We start from the raw sequence: 13,924 nt of genomic DNA on the forward strand, positions 1-13,924 counted from the left end.
AAGCAACTTCCATGGTTCACATACGTGAATGTCCACAGCTCACTTACTCTCCCAGAACTTGCCTTGAGGAGACACTATTTTCCTCTGCTGTTTCTCCACAAGACTGACACTGTCTTTGATAGAAAAGAGGCAAATCATACATATTCCATCACTTTACAAGCATGTGGTGATTTATGTGCCACTTCAGGTGCATGCTGGCTCTGACAACACATTTTGGAGGCATCTACAGATGCCTGAACAGGGCTTTTTAGATTCAAGTTGTTTTGATGACATGGAGCATGGACATTTAACTTCAGGTGCCCAAAAGCTAGGAACCTAATCCAAGATAATCACCTAGATTCCTGTTGTAGGCTCTGGAGACAGAGAAGAACAAGCAGAAGGTAATTTATCCTGTTTGACAGGACACATGTCTGAGACCTCCCAAAGCCCTCACGTGTCCCCATTGCCCAGTCAGCCTGTATAACAAGCTTAGACTGCATGCCCATGTCCTCAACAATAAAAAAGAGGTGAGATGAGTCTTCCCTAGAGGACATGGTGGCTTCCTGAGGAATAGCTGCAAGCAAACAGAACCCTTAAGCCCCTGGCAGGACTTCTGGTCCTGTGTACACAAGCACTGCCGGCTGCCAGATCATGTTGCAAATGTGACTGGAAGTTGTAATGAGTGCTGCTGCGAACAGAAAAGCCCCACAGCTCCTTTTTATGTATAACACAAAAGAGGGGAGCAGACCCAGGCAGGCAGGGCTCCTGGGTGAAGCAGAGACCCACCTCTGTCCATGTTGTGCCATTTCAATAGCTCTGCGAGCAGGAACCGGGGATCCACCGTCTGTCACACTGAGAACCTCCATGGACTTCCTCTCCGGCCGCCGCTTCCCATGCCTGTTCAGCATTGGGGAGTCCACACGCTTCCTGGGGGGATCTGTACGGAAAGAAAACACTGTCAGCTGAATTTAGTTGTGACTTACCTCATGCAGGTTGGTTAAATCCTCTCTCAACAATTTCACTCTCACACCTCCCCTACAAAGACAGATCTCTTCATGATGGAGGCGAACATTTGAAGTTTCTCCCTTCTTCCAAATTTGCAAGCGTTAAAACATGCAATCCACCTGCAGAGAGAAGGAGCCCTGCCACTGCCCTGAAGGTATTATGAGCACTGTAAAATAGAGGCACAACTATACCACAGCTTGTAGAAATTAGCTTACAAAGCTGGTAACAGTAATAACAGGATGATACAAGGTGACAGCATGGACTATAGCACAAGCTGTTAGGCAGAGCACCAGCCATCTAGGGATCCTGTGCATGTACTCAGGTTGCTAGAGCTTGCCTTCCACATCCCTGCCAGCCAGATTAAATGTGACACAGGGACATGAATACACTCTAAATTCAGAATTGCATTCTGCTCTGAAAACATACCCTTTTTTGCATCTTTAAGATTCTATTTCGGGTTTTTCCCGCTGATTTATATTTTTCGTCCTTCAGAAACATTACAAATGTGCTTGTCTACCTGAGACAAATGTTCAGTGAGAGCCACACCATGCAGCTTTTACTACTATAGTAAATGGAATGCTTTACACTTTTTATTGGGTAACAATTCTATGAGGTATCAAAGTGCAACTTTAGCTTTGCAAACTGAAAACTGAGGTATAAGAGTGAGATATTTAAAGGCAATTCATTCCTAAAGATGTTGACAAACATTTACTGAGGTTCTGAGGAGCACTTAAATTGTTCTGGAAACAGTCTTTAGACACCAAAAGGCATTACAGAAGGTGACTTGCCAAATCATTCACACCTTCATGGTGAAACAGGGAAGCAAATACAGACCTCCTGAGATGTTTTACTGCTACCACCTCTCATAGCATCAAAACAGTATAAAGGAGAAAGGCAGAAAAAAATACAGAAGGATTTTCTTTCCTTAGGTTGGGCTATTTCAGTTCCCTGCCTCTATTTATAGACATGTTCTTAATTTTAGTGTAGAGTGACCACTTGTAAAAGAAGGCATCCTTCACCCTTCTGTTAGAAAGAAGCTCACAGTGTCCAGTCCTTAAGGCTTCTTCTTCTGCCAGGATTTCTGTGCAAAACCAGAAATACCACACTTGACAATTCTACCTCTACTGCCTGTTCTTTATTATCCTGCCCTCCTCACACCCACCATGTACTCGTTTCTTCTTTCTCTCTCTAACATCATGTTTTTTAGAACAAGATCTCTTTGAGGCAGAGCTTATCCTTGAAAAAATGAGCATAAGCTAAGATGGTTCAATGCAAATGGATTAGTGATAACAACTGACCCCATTACAGTATAACCCAAGTACTCTTTGTGTTAGCAGTAATAATGTTCCTCTTAAAAATTAATTAGGAAAAAAGTGCAGTTGTATCTCACTCCATTTCAAACTCTCTCCAGTAATAAAAAGATAGTAGAAAATAGTATAGACAATGACCTCTGGATAAGAAAAAAAAAAAAAAAAAAGAGTGCATAAAGCTGACAGAAAAATAAAGGGAGATAAACCAAATAAAGCATTCATACTGTGTGACTTCAGCAGCATACATGCAAGTGGTCAAAAGTAAGCTGGGACAAGGTTTATATATTTCAAACTATTTGAACTTGCTTCTTCAAGCAAGTTCAACATATGAGAAAGAATTCATGCAACAGAACAACTGGTGGTTCAGGAGTGTATCTACAGTACAGTAACACATGTAACAATGATGTTCAGAGTGTATATAAAACACAAAATGGATACAAGTTTTGCAGCAGGATATCAGACATAAAAAGGAAGGTAAAATAGTGCAGTTTAAAAGAAAGGAAGAAGGAAGATGAGGAAAGCATTAAATGTCAAAAGAATGGTGATGAATAAGCCCAAATAATAGCAGCTAAACAAGAAATATCTTTCTTGTTTATCTAAAAAAGACAAGAAAAATATTTTATGAACAGATATTTTAAAAATCAATTTGATCCACGCATGTTCAAAATAGAAATGGAAATTCAACTGAGTGACATTTACAAAAGTGACAGGCCACTTTTTAAAAATCTGGACTTTAAAAGACATCAGAGAAGAAATCTGAAGAGGAATTAGCTAAAAACTTGAATGACAGTCTTTTGTACAGCCATCAGAAAGAGAAAACCTGAGAGAAGGACATTAGCCAGAGGGGCTATGAGGGAATCAACAGAACAATTGAGGAGGAGAAGGATATTGCTAACAAGCAAAATGATTCTTTTATATCATTCCTTGCTGCTTAAGATGCTGGAAGATATCGATTTCTAATCTATATTTTAAGCTATCAAAAAGAGAGAATAAGCAAAAAGAGCAGGTGGTGAAACACACCTACAGATTCAGGAACAGCAATTCACAAAAGTTGGATGGAAAATACATCCAAAGCTTGCATTAATGTGGTTGAGCTTCTAATAAAGGTATTTGATGCCCATTTAAAATTGCCTACAATCCTACACTGCACAGGACCAAGAGTAGCAAGTATTGTACATACTTTTTAAAAGGATCTGATTAAGAAATGACAGGGCACCATCACTGTCAAGACTAAAGATACTAAAAAATTAGTTAAATACAGACCCATCCTGCCATAACAACTGAAGTGGTGTCATACAAAAGCTGTAGAAGATTTTGGAGAAGCCCAGGAATTAAAAATAGGAAAATCTCCAGTATTTGCCCTTCTCTTCTTTGACTCTCTGAACATGGTGAAAAAAAATTGAGCTGTAGTCCAGTGACAGTGACAGTACTAAGGATGCATTTTCCTTTTATTTCACATCAGAAAAGCAAAGCCATTCCTAAATATTTTTAAATGAGAAGGCAGAATCATATAGGTAATGATCCAATTCTAAATCTGCCTGTTCACAGGTGGGAAGTAAGGGTTCACCTTCTGAGTTTGGATGAGGCATCTCTATATCTGTTCTGGCCCAACCTTTTGTTCTCTAGTTTATTACAAAACTTCAGTGCACAAAATCATTTTTCCCAAGCAGACATTAGCTGACATTCATTCCTTTTACTGAGAAGTTTCTCATTCCCATGTTTTCGAGTAAAGAAAATGGAGGTGCACAAGAAAAATGTTGGAAAGGGCCCTTCCTTGGCCCTGGGAAGAAACTTCATACAGCTTAAACAGACAAAGGGACACCAGAAGAAAGAGCAAGCTGTAGCTGGCCATATTTTTACCTGCATCCATCCTTTCTGAGACTTAATATGCCAACAAAGATGAAAAATCAAAATACTCTCAGATGCTTATTTTTTTTTTTTTTTGCAAGAACTCAGACAATGCACAACTCTCATAAACACGGTTTCTTCAAGCTGCTATTATTAAACTGTTACTTTTTCTCTGCTTTTTTTTCTTTGTGCAAGGCCATTGCTAATGGCTAATGATGAGATATTCATCAGACACATGACTGCTTCTAATTAAACCTTGCCCCATGTTCTCAGAGATACCGCTGGGAACAGAGGACATGGAAACCCCCTGTGGAAGAGAAAAATACAACATACAAACACTCAAGAAATAATGCTCAAATGTGAGGGTGAGGCACATAGATACAGTCAGCATTTCCCTGTTAGGAAACATTTTCGCTCCTTGCACAAAAAATACAAGTGTGGACCATTCAAAACATGAAAATACTTTGGCATGTGGAAGAGATATACAATGCATTTAGGGCATAGCTAAATATTCACTTACATGCTGGGTTTGAAGGTTCTAGAGTCACCTTGTCTCTTATGACAAAAGCATTTCTAAAACAAGATGATGTTGTCCTTACATGGCAGGATAATCTGTTTGAGTCAAAAGCTGATTAGCAGAGTGCTAGATGACAAACTGCACTGAGCAAGGGGCTTTTGACCACAGGACCTGAAGCTGGCACACCTACCCATCTTCATCAGGATCCCTGCTAACATGCTTTCTGTAGTCCTGTCTAGGTAGGCATTTAAAAAATGCTGTCTTAACAAAGAATTTTCAATTCTTCTCCTGTAGAAGGGATTTCCCTGCAAAATTTTAGGGCCTGGAACTTGGATAGGTTAATAATTCAATAAAGCATTAACAAATGTGGTGCAATATAGCACTGCCCTGAAAGCTTGTGAGATTCCAGGCTTTCCAGTAAAAATAAAGGGCACTTTGCTTCTAGTCTTCAAAGTGCTGAAGTACAACACCTGGAAATCTCCACACTTTTATGTAAAATTCTGTTTCAGATCATTGCTAAAAGTGACTAATCCTTTATTAAACTTGTCTGCACATCAAGAGTCACTTATATAGTTAGCTCCTTGGGGAGCAGTTTTCCTGTTGTCTGGATTAGTGGTGATCAGCACCCTAAAAAAAGCAATGAATAAATGGGAATACAGTGGTATCACAAGAGCTTTATAAGATATGTAATCTTATTGTGCATTAAGCTTTTAAAATCTCTCTAAGTCTAAAAACATGGGAGTTTGATTTATGTACTATAGAACAGCTAAGTTATATGATTCATACTTTCAGCAGCGCATGTATTCACTTACAGAGAAGAGAACGTGCACATATATAACTGCAGAGGGATGCAGCTACACAGCTTCTTACTAACTGAATGCTCCATGAGCATCCTGTCTGCAACACTGCAAGGAGACTTGTAACTAGAAAATTCTGCCACTAGATTATACTGCTACTAGACCTCATCTGCCTGCATAGAGCCAGCCTGTGGGTTCACAGCAAATTTTTTAAGATCCTATTTCAGATCTACTTGGATGTTTCTGCACTGTGAGACAGACATGTCCTGAAAGATGAAGACTTCTAGTTTAACCAAGGAACAGACCTGCCTGCCCCAGGCTGAGGATTCTAACCAGTGCTGTGTACACCATTTCATAGGGAAGGTAGCAATGATGATAAGGTTTTATTTTAAATTAAAATAAAATTAGAAATAATAATAAAAAAAAAAAAGGTGAAGAGAAACTAGTTCAGATGGGTTCATGGTGACTGAGGTCATATCTGCAGTACCTATTTCATTTCTAGGGGGAAGATCCTCATCTTCATGACTAGGATACCTCTCCTTCCGGTCAAGCAGAAGAAAATAAATCATTTTTTCTTGGTTTTCTCTGGAAAAAAAATTAAAAAAAAAGTCTTTACATTTGAAAAGAAGAAAAGGTCAACATGTACATAAAACTTTCTCATCAAATAAACAGTCACAGTTATTCCAAATGAGCTGGAAGTGGTCATGTACATGACAGCTAGATACACAACCCACAAAGCTTTTTAGACCCTTGCTGTCTCCAACAAGCAGTGAGTGAAGAAAGGAAATAAGATTCCCATGTTGCAGACACAGAGCAGAGGCACAGGACAGTCAAGGTTATGTGTCCCCAGGAAGTCCAAACCAAGAGTGGCAGCCAGACAGGTCTGCTGAGCCTCTAAGTGCTCCTTCTATTACTAAATCTCCCTCTTACACCTCAGGAGATACACCACCTCTTAGGCATAGGTTTGAAACAAATAAAAATTTGGCAACAAAGGCATATCCAACATAAATACCAGCAATCATACCTCCCCATGTGGACTGTGCAGCCCATGTTTTAGTGAAGTGACCTGGCCTAGCAGCTAGGGAAGAAACAGCACAGTGCCTCCACTGCTGGTCAGGCTGTGAGCTTCTGACCCATGGAGCAAGAAAGGCTTGCTCCCAACACCTGACTAGCAAATGAGCAGCCAGAGGGTGAGAAGTTCTTACCAGTAACTCAGAGAGAGAGAGACATCAGTTAAAGTGCTCTCTGCCTCTCCCCAGGTTCATAAGCATCCCAGCCCCTGGACACCCAACTGATACGAAGACTGAGCAAGTGCTTACTCTTCCGACAACAAGTCCTGTAAGAGTTTATTTCGGTCACGGAAGCAGCCTAACGAGTGCATGCTATCTAACACGTCTGGATCAATATCCTCCAAGGAAGGGAGAGAACGAATCTGCACCTTTCGAGGGATTGGTTGCTCTGGTTCTGGCTCATTCTTACCCCCTCTGCAGAGGAAAGAAGATGAGGGAGAGAAAGGGGGAGGGAAAGGAGAGAAAAGAAACATGAGTCACAAATGAACCCGTACTCTGAAACACAGCCTGCAGCAACAGATGGAAATAGCTTGCTAAATTCCCACTGAGAGACCAGAGCGTCCAACCAGACTGATATTATTCTCATAAGAAACTGTCAGGAAGGCTAAGAATGACCAGCAGGTTGTGGATTTGGGCCTTTAATGAGAAATGTCTGTGTGCAGTCAGCAAGGTAATAGGAACTTCACTTACCAGTGCCCTTGTAACAGAAGCAGCTGTTCAGCATCCTAATGCCAAACATTTATAAAACACTACATGTTTTTAGAGATGTTGTCTCATCAGCTGGCCAGACCTCAGACTACGAGGCTGAAAAGTGCAAGCTGAATGATTCCCTTTCGAAGGAGCTCTGAACAAACCATCACTATTTTTCACCATTTCTGATTACAATTGGCACTGCAGCAGTTTCTTTCATTAATGTTTCCAATGTGATTAAGAGACCTCAGTGCTCAGGCTCCTACTTGACACACTTTAAAGGGTTTTGGGGGGAAACCACGCTGCTTAATTGCATGCCCAAACACGACAGTCTCTGCTTCTCTTAAGACATGCAAATTTGAAAATTTTGGCTCCAGTGTGATGCCTGAGGTCAGTGGCAGACCTCAGAACACACCATTAGCAGTAGAACATATTACTCTTTCAAATGTAGTTAACACAGGCTTTCTGCACAATTATCTTATCCCATTCACTAGGCTCAGGAAATATTGATTATTCATAGCAATTAAAGGCCCTGACTGTAAGAAACAGGTCAAGGTGTCAGGGTATTTCTAACTGACTAATGATATATATTGCAGACATCCGGAATATCCTTTGATTTTATTTCAGTAGGCAGTGAGAAGTGGGTTTGGTGGTGGTGTTGGTCAATTGTTGAAAAACACCAATTGTAGGTGTTTTGGCCGAAGAAACTCTTTACTCATAATGTCTGCTATTTCTCAGTGGCTGCTTTGTGCAGTGTTGAAGTTTCCCTGTTCCATGAGTGGGGTCCTCCCTTTCCTTTATGTGGTGCAAATGTGTGATTGCAATACCACCATGAATCTAAGGGCTACACTCAAAAATCATTGTACAACTAAAGAAATATCTTATTCTTTCTAAGAGGTCACTACTGCCACCTCTTAGGATCAAGATCTAGCTCTCAGAAGGTAGTAAGCAATGATTAGTTCATAACCTTTCTCTATTAAATCCAGTGATGACCTTGTCATTAAGATAAATTCTTGCAGGATAGACCTTTGAACAGCAGCTGAGTGTTTTTGCTTTTTAATGATCTACAGCTCACTTCTGAAAAGTACTGAATTAATTAATCATTCGTATTACAAGCAGATGTCCTTAAGGTAATTTAAAGAGATTAAAAAGAATTATTGTCTTTGAAAATTTCCAGGAAGCCTGGGTTTCCCACTAGTTGCCCTAGTCTGAATAGAATCTACAAGTTTCTTTTGTATCAATCAGCACAGGAGCCATTTCTAGAAAGCACAGCTTGCCATCCTCCGTGCACTCCAGAGTGGCATTTCCTTATGCCCTGCACCTGGTCAGCCTCAGACACAGTCAGGAATTTTCACACCTCCTCATCAGGTACAAGTAAAATCTGCAAAGAGGCGTCTCGTCTTTGGCAGTGCAATTCAAAGCTCCAGGAAACGAAAATCACTGGGTCTGGGCTGTGATTGGCATGACTGCAATGCCTGTTCCATTCTCAGTCTAGCAGAGTGACAAATTTGTTGCATTGCAGCCCACACAGACATCAAACAATGTCACACAGTGACTACTGCAAATCACATATATTTTTTTAAAGCCCTACATGAACGTAATTGCTGCTTTAAAACCCACCCTCTTTTGTGAGGATCGGTGGATACAATGGCTGTGATTCCTGATCAGGGTGGATTTTCTCTCCATGAAATTCTCTCATGAATCTCACTGAGATGCCCATTTGCATCAGTGCAAAGCAAAGCAGAACCAGTACACTTACTCTTTTTCTTGTTTTAGTAAGTGTGGTACCTTCACAATTAAGGCAGTAATTCAGTGTTACAGGAGTGCATATTTACCATAATAAGTAATTTTATTTGATCTTTTACTTTACTAAAAAATGGGAAAATAACTGCTGTTTATTTTCTGGTTTATAACCAGATAACCTGCATTTGAGGTAAAAATGAATTATTTCAATTAAAAAAAGGCTTGAGAAACCTCGCTGAATTAATTTGGGTGGGAGAGCAAGAACTGGAGGTGCTGACGAAAGGTTTCACTTAGGTTTCTTTTTTCCTTTTTTAGGCTTGTGAATCATGATTTCAATTTTCAAGACCTCTTTCTCTACCTGCCTAAATCTGCAATTAAATATTTTTTTCAGTTTTACAGTAGTCTCAATATTTATTTGAAGAATTAAGTGAAACTGCCTCGATGTTGTGAGTACCACTTTCAGGTCAGTAACCTATATATGACAAAGGATGAAGATTTTACATAGAATAGTAGATAAAATTAAGAAAAAGATTTAAGAGGTGAGCAAGAGCCATAGGATAAAACACTACAACCCCTTCTCTGTCAGCATAAGTATTTCCAGGCAAAATGAATGCAAGGAGGTTGTGAAACATTACCAGATGAAAGCAGTTGAGTTTCAGAGGTGACAAGGTCATTCACTGACTAAAATTAGCCACAGGACGTTAACCTCCTGAGGTCACTCCATGGCCAGTACAGAGAAAATGAGAAAGAGACTCATTAAAAAAGCTATTTTGAGCAGAAACTTCTTTTTAGGCAATCTAAAGAGACATTTGAAAGAGCCCTTCTGCACTGACTACCCTGGGAGTCTAGAGGAGATTTGCTTTTGCAAAACTCAGTTTCTACTTCTGAAAACAGCCTCAGATGCAGTTTACTGTGGCAATCATCAGAGAGTCTGACCTTCATTGAGAAATACATGAAAATGTTCAAATGCTTATGTCTCCAAAGGAAAAAATCTTCAAATTCTAAATATAGACTAAAGTAATGAAATGGCACCTGCACAATTGAGTATGTGAGCCTAGGACAACAGTCCTTCAACAAGTGAAAAGTTCCAGGCAAAAATCTTGAGGACAGTAAAAATAACAATATAAATGATCAATGACTTTTCATTTTATTTCCTATTCCAGTTCTGATAAAAGCACAGAGGGTGTCAGCCGATTTCACTCCATGAAAAAACAGAGGGGAATTATCTGTCCAATCTGATGTAAACAGTATTTACTTCTGCAATTGCTAGCAAGATCTTATAGTAGGGATTTCAGAGATTACAATTCGAGATTTTCCCACTCCATTTGTTCTACATTTACCCAGGAGAGTGAAAAAAAAAAAAGTATGTGCAGGAAACCTCCAGTACTTCTTTGCTTTAAAAAGGTGCCATGTCTGGTAACTGAAGAGAGCATGGAAAAGCCATGGGAAGAGTGCTGCCACTATTTCAGGTGAACTAAGTTTTTTCTTAGTTCCAATTTTTTTTCTTAGCTATTCAACAATCTGTTGAACCCCCTCAGGTCCTACTGAAGTCATATAAACCCAGAAGTGAACATGGCCCATAAAATAGAATTAGAGAAAATAAAACAAATAAAGAAAAAGTGATTTCTTTCATGGTGACAGACTTATATATCAGTTCATATCATCCTTGAGTACTTCTCAAGAATAATGATGGGATTATGAAGGTAGGACTTTCTTTATCACCCACCTGGGAAATGCTGACCCTGAGAAATGTATCCAAGCATAATTTCATTGTTTATTATGTGAAGTATTCTCTTTAGTTTGATTAGGATATCATAGTATAAAAAGTTTATTTACTTAGGCTTCTTGAAATATTACTAAGGCTACACAAAGAGCAAGGTCACTTTTAAAAGCCATCAATCTTCCTTATACTCAAACCACCAGACAGGCGTGTACTTTTCTCACAGACCTCCAGTTTCACTGTCAGGACTGCTGTTTTTAATCAAGTCACAGAAGTACTCTCACATCAACAGGTTACAATGTCAGAAGCAGCCTCTTAGCTTGCTATGAAGAAGGAGTGGGGATTATGAGACAGAGAAGCTCTTGCTCACAGGTGCTTACTTATCAATATCATCACTTTTGTTTCTACTTCAGAGAAAAGCCAAGATGCCAAGAAGGAACAAATGAAAGCTTTCTTGTCAAGAAGGTATTACAAGGGACTGTCTGTAGCACATGGATAGCAAGCTAAATATGGTTGCTAGCTGGGTATTTTTTTGCTGATCACCTGCAGGTATCTCTTTAACACACCAAGTTGTTGGACTGAATGTCTTATTTCAAGCAGTTGTTAGCCATTGTACAAAAATGTTCCTAGGCTGGTACATATAAATGCAATTATACGAGTAGCAAAGGGTAAAAAAATGAAAAAAATTAGATGTCCTTCTGCTCTCTGTCCCTTTTCCTCATGTGTGTGAAACCTGCTTTCAGACTCCAGCCTCATTCTTCCAGTGGTCTCTTCACAGATCACCAGAATACCAGAATCAACAATGAATGTATGCAAAAATTAAAAAAAAAAATTTACTTACATATACCATATGTGTTTCTGAATATGTTCTAGCTGTAAAGGAAAAGAAAACAAGGAATTAGTGTCGTAAACTAGAAAAGGTAACTCCACAAGTCATCCTTATTCAAGGCTTATTCAAGTAAATCCAAAATTTCAGAGATGGACCTATGCATACAACAGGAACTTTATGCTGCATAAAGAACTGCTCATCCTAACCCATCCCACTGGAAATGACACTTTAATTACAGACGATGCATCAGGAAGAAACAAATCCCAGGCAAATGCTAAGTGCAAGGCTTCACAGTTAACTGTTCTGGAAATTCAAGCTGTTCCCTTCCCAAGTCCTTCCCTATGCAATCTAACTGCTCATTTCTGTATGTACATAATAGTTGATCCTTTGTACTTAAATTGCATTTCTAGTTTTGTTTTGGAGAAAAAGAGAGAGGAAGAAAAAAGAAAATAGTTTCAAACAGATAATAAACAAAATAATTTGTGCATATGCGGCGTGACCTTCCTGGATACAGCCAATCATTCTAGATTGGCTTCACATTTATCATCAAAATCTAAGGACCACGCAGAATAAGGTTCTATGTAATTTACTAATTCTGCACTTGGAACACCAGACCACTTATTTATTTTACTTCCCTCCTTCCCGTTCCAAACATGAAAATGTCATTATGCAGTGAAGGATGGATTAAAGCTGAAAGCAGCCATGTCCAGCTATGGAAGGCAGATTCCACAAACATTACAATGATGTATTTTCCCACAAGCACAGGAAAAGAAGGCAACATGATTTTTCTAAGAGAAACCCTTAATAGCAGAGAGAACAAAAGTTCATATAATGTACTTACAGCAGAACCTTCCAAAAATGTTTTGTTTTAATCATCAAAGCAGAAAAGAACTTTTCTTGGATGTCCAGGGATTATTTTATATGTAGGCAGTGTTTTTTATATTCATCACTATGCAGCACCTTTGTAGGTGCAGAACAAAATGCATACTTGTGCAACATTCAGGGGAATGTTACATTCCACTTCCACAGTAATTAGAATCAGAGAGAAAAAGAAACAAAAAGAAAAGAAAAAATAAGGAACAAGCAAACAACAAAATCTCAGAGATATAAAGTGTTTGCCACAGAGAGCAAGGAATCAGAGACCTTTGTGCTATGGAGCAACAGCTCCCTGTCCGGGAAGCCAGTAAGACATGAGTTTGGCCCTGTATGAGATCATTTTTTTTAAGTGAGTCAGGGCTTTTCCTTAAAACAAAGAAAAAACGGACTGCAGCTTAGGAAAGCATGACAGGAAGCTGGAGGGAACAGTGTGGGAAACAAACAACCTCCTTTAAACCCCAGAATGTATCCACACTGCAATCAGAGGTGCAGTTGGCACTCATCTGTCTTCTAACCAGCACGAGTGCCCCAAGCACACACATCCACCAGCCCAGGCAGACTTGCACAGTTTCCAGCTGTGGCCCCAGTCCTCCACAGTAACTCCCCTTCATCACAGTTCTCCTACACTATAAGGTCATCCTCTAACCCCTGCACTATTAAGAGCAAGGTGGAGTATTCCTGACACACTGCCATCTCCCGTTGAGATAAAGTTCTGATTTGGGAGTTCCCCCAACAGCCTGGAGACACAGCCCTCTTTCTTCTGACTCTGTGCAAGCTGAGGCATAATCACAAAACACAAGGAGAGCCTATTTTGTACAGCTTCCATGGGGCAAGATCTTAGAACTGTTCCTTATCAGATGTGTAATTCTGTGAGGACCTGCTAGGGGGTGGACTGTGTCTCCTGTGCTGGTAAAACCACATCTACTCATTATTTCCCAACACCAAAAGGAGGGTTAGAGAGATTAATGATTTCAGACAAGATGCAGATGATACAGTTATGCATTGTCCAAGCCTCTTTCATGCCTGCTTCTCCTGCTGCATTTTCTGTCTCCATGGGACTCTGTGCTCTTGTGTGTCTGTGATATGCAGAAATGCCATGGCAAAGCAGACAACAGCACATCACTTTGAGTTAGAGAGGGTAAAGAAGAGAGGGTCACCCGTTCATGTCTTAGTCACAGAACCTCTGGGCTCCTTCAGAGATTATGTCAAATGCCTTCTGCCCATCCCTCCTGATCAGTCTCCTTCAAACTAATGAACACACAGCATTTTTCTGAAAGAGAAGCCCCGTTGCACCTTGATAGACATTTGAAGGTGTATGACAGCTCTCATGGCTGCTATTTATCTACACATCTACCATTCAATCCACATCAAAACCATTCCTGTGAAGTATGCAGGAATATCACAGATATGAAAAGTATTCTACAAACCCATTTCCTATCCTGATTCAAACATAATTGCATTGAAATATTATTAGAATTGTGCTTGCTGCTGCCAACATCTTCACTGCTGTTTTAAAGGTAATTAATTAATGCTTTGTTGC

The 13,924-nt window shown here is 39.7% G+C and overlaps 1 protein-coding gene across 2 annotated transcripts in view; it reads right to left on the reverse strand.

The window, feature by feature from the left end:
• The window catches only part of BRSK2 (BR serine/threonine kinase 2), a 301,162-nt gene that overhangs the window by 46,022 nt on the left and 241,216 nt on the right, over positions 1–13,924 (reverse strand). For both annotated transcript variants that reach the window (XM_058863406.1, XM_058863412.1), the window contains exons 9-12: positions 11,521–11,552; positions 6,776–6,940; positions 5,944–6,041; positions 766–916 (exon numbers count right to left, since the gene is read on the reverse strand). In XM_058863406.1, the coding sequence (XP_058719389.1) occupies positions 766–916; positions 5,944–6,041; positions 6,776–6,940; positions 11,521–11,552 (446 nt within the window). The remainder of the gene's footprint in view (positions 1–765; positions 917–5,943; positions 6,042–6,775; positions 6,941–11,520; positions 11,553–13,924) is intronic.

Source organism: Poecile atricapillus, chromosome 1, assembly GCF_030490865.1.
Source record: "Poecile atricapillus isolate bPoeAtr1 chromosome 1, bPoeAtr1.hap1, whole genome shotgun sequence".
NCBI classification, from domain to species: domain Eukaryota; kingdom Metazoa; phylum Chordata; class Aves; order Passeriformes; family Paridae; genus Poecile; species Poecile atricapillus.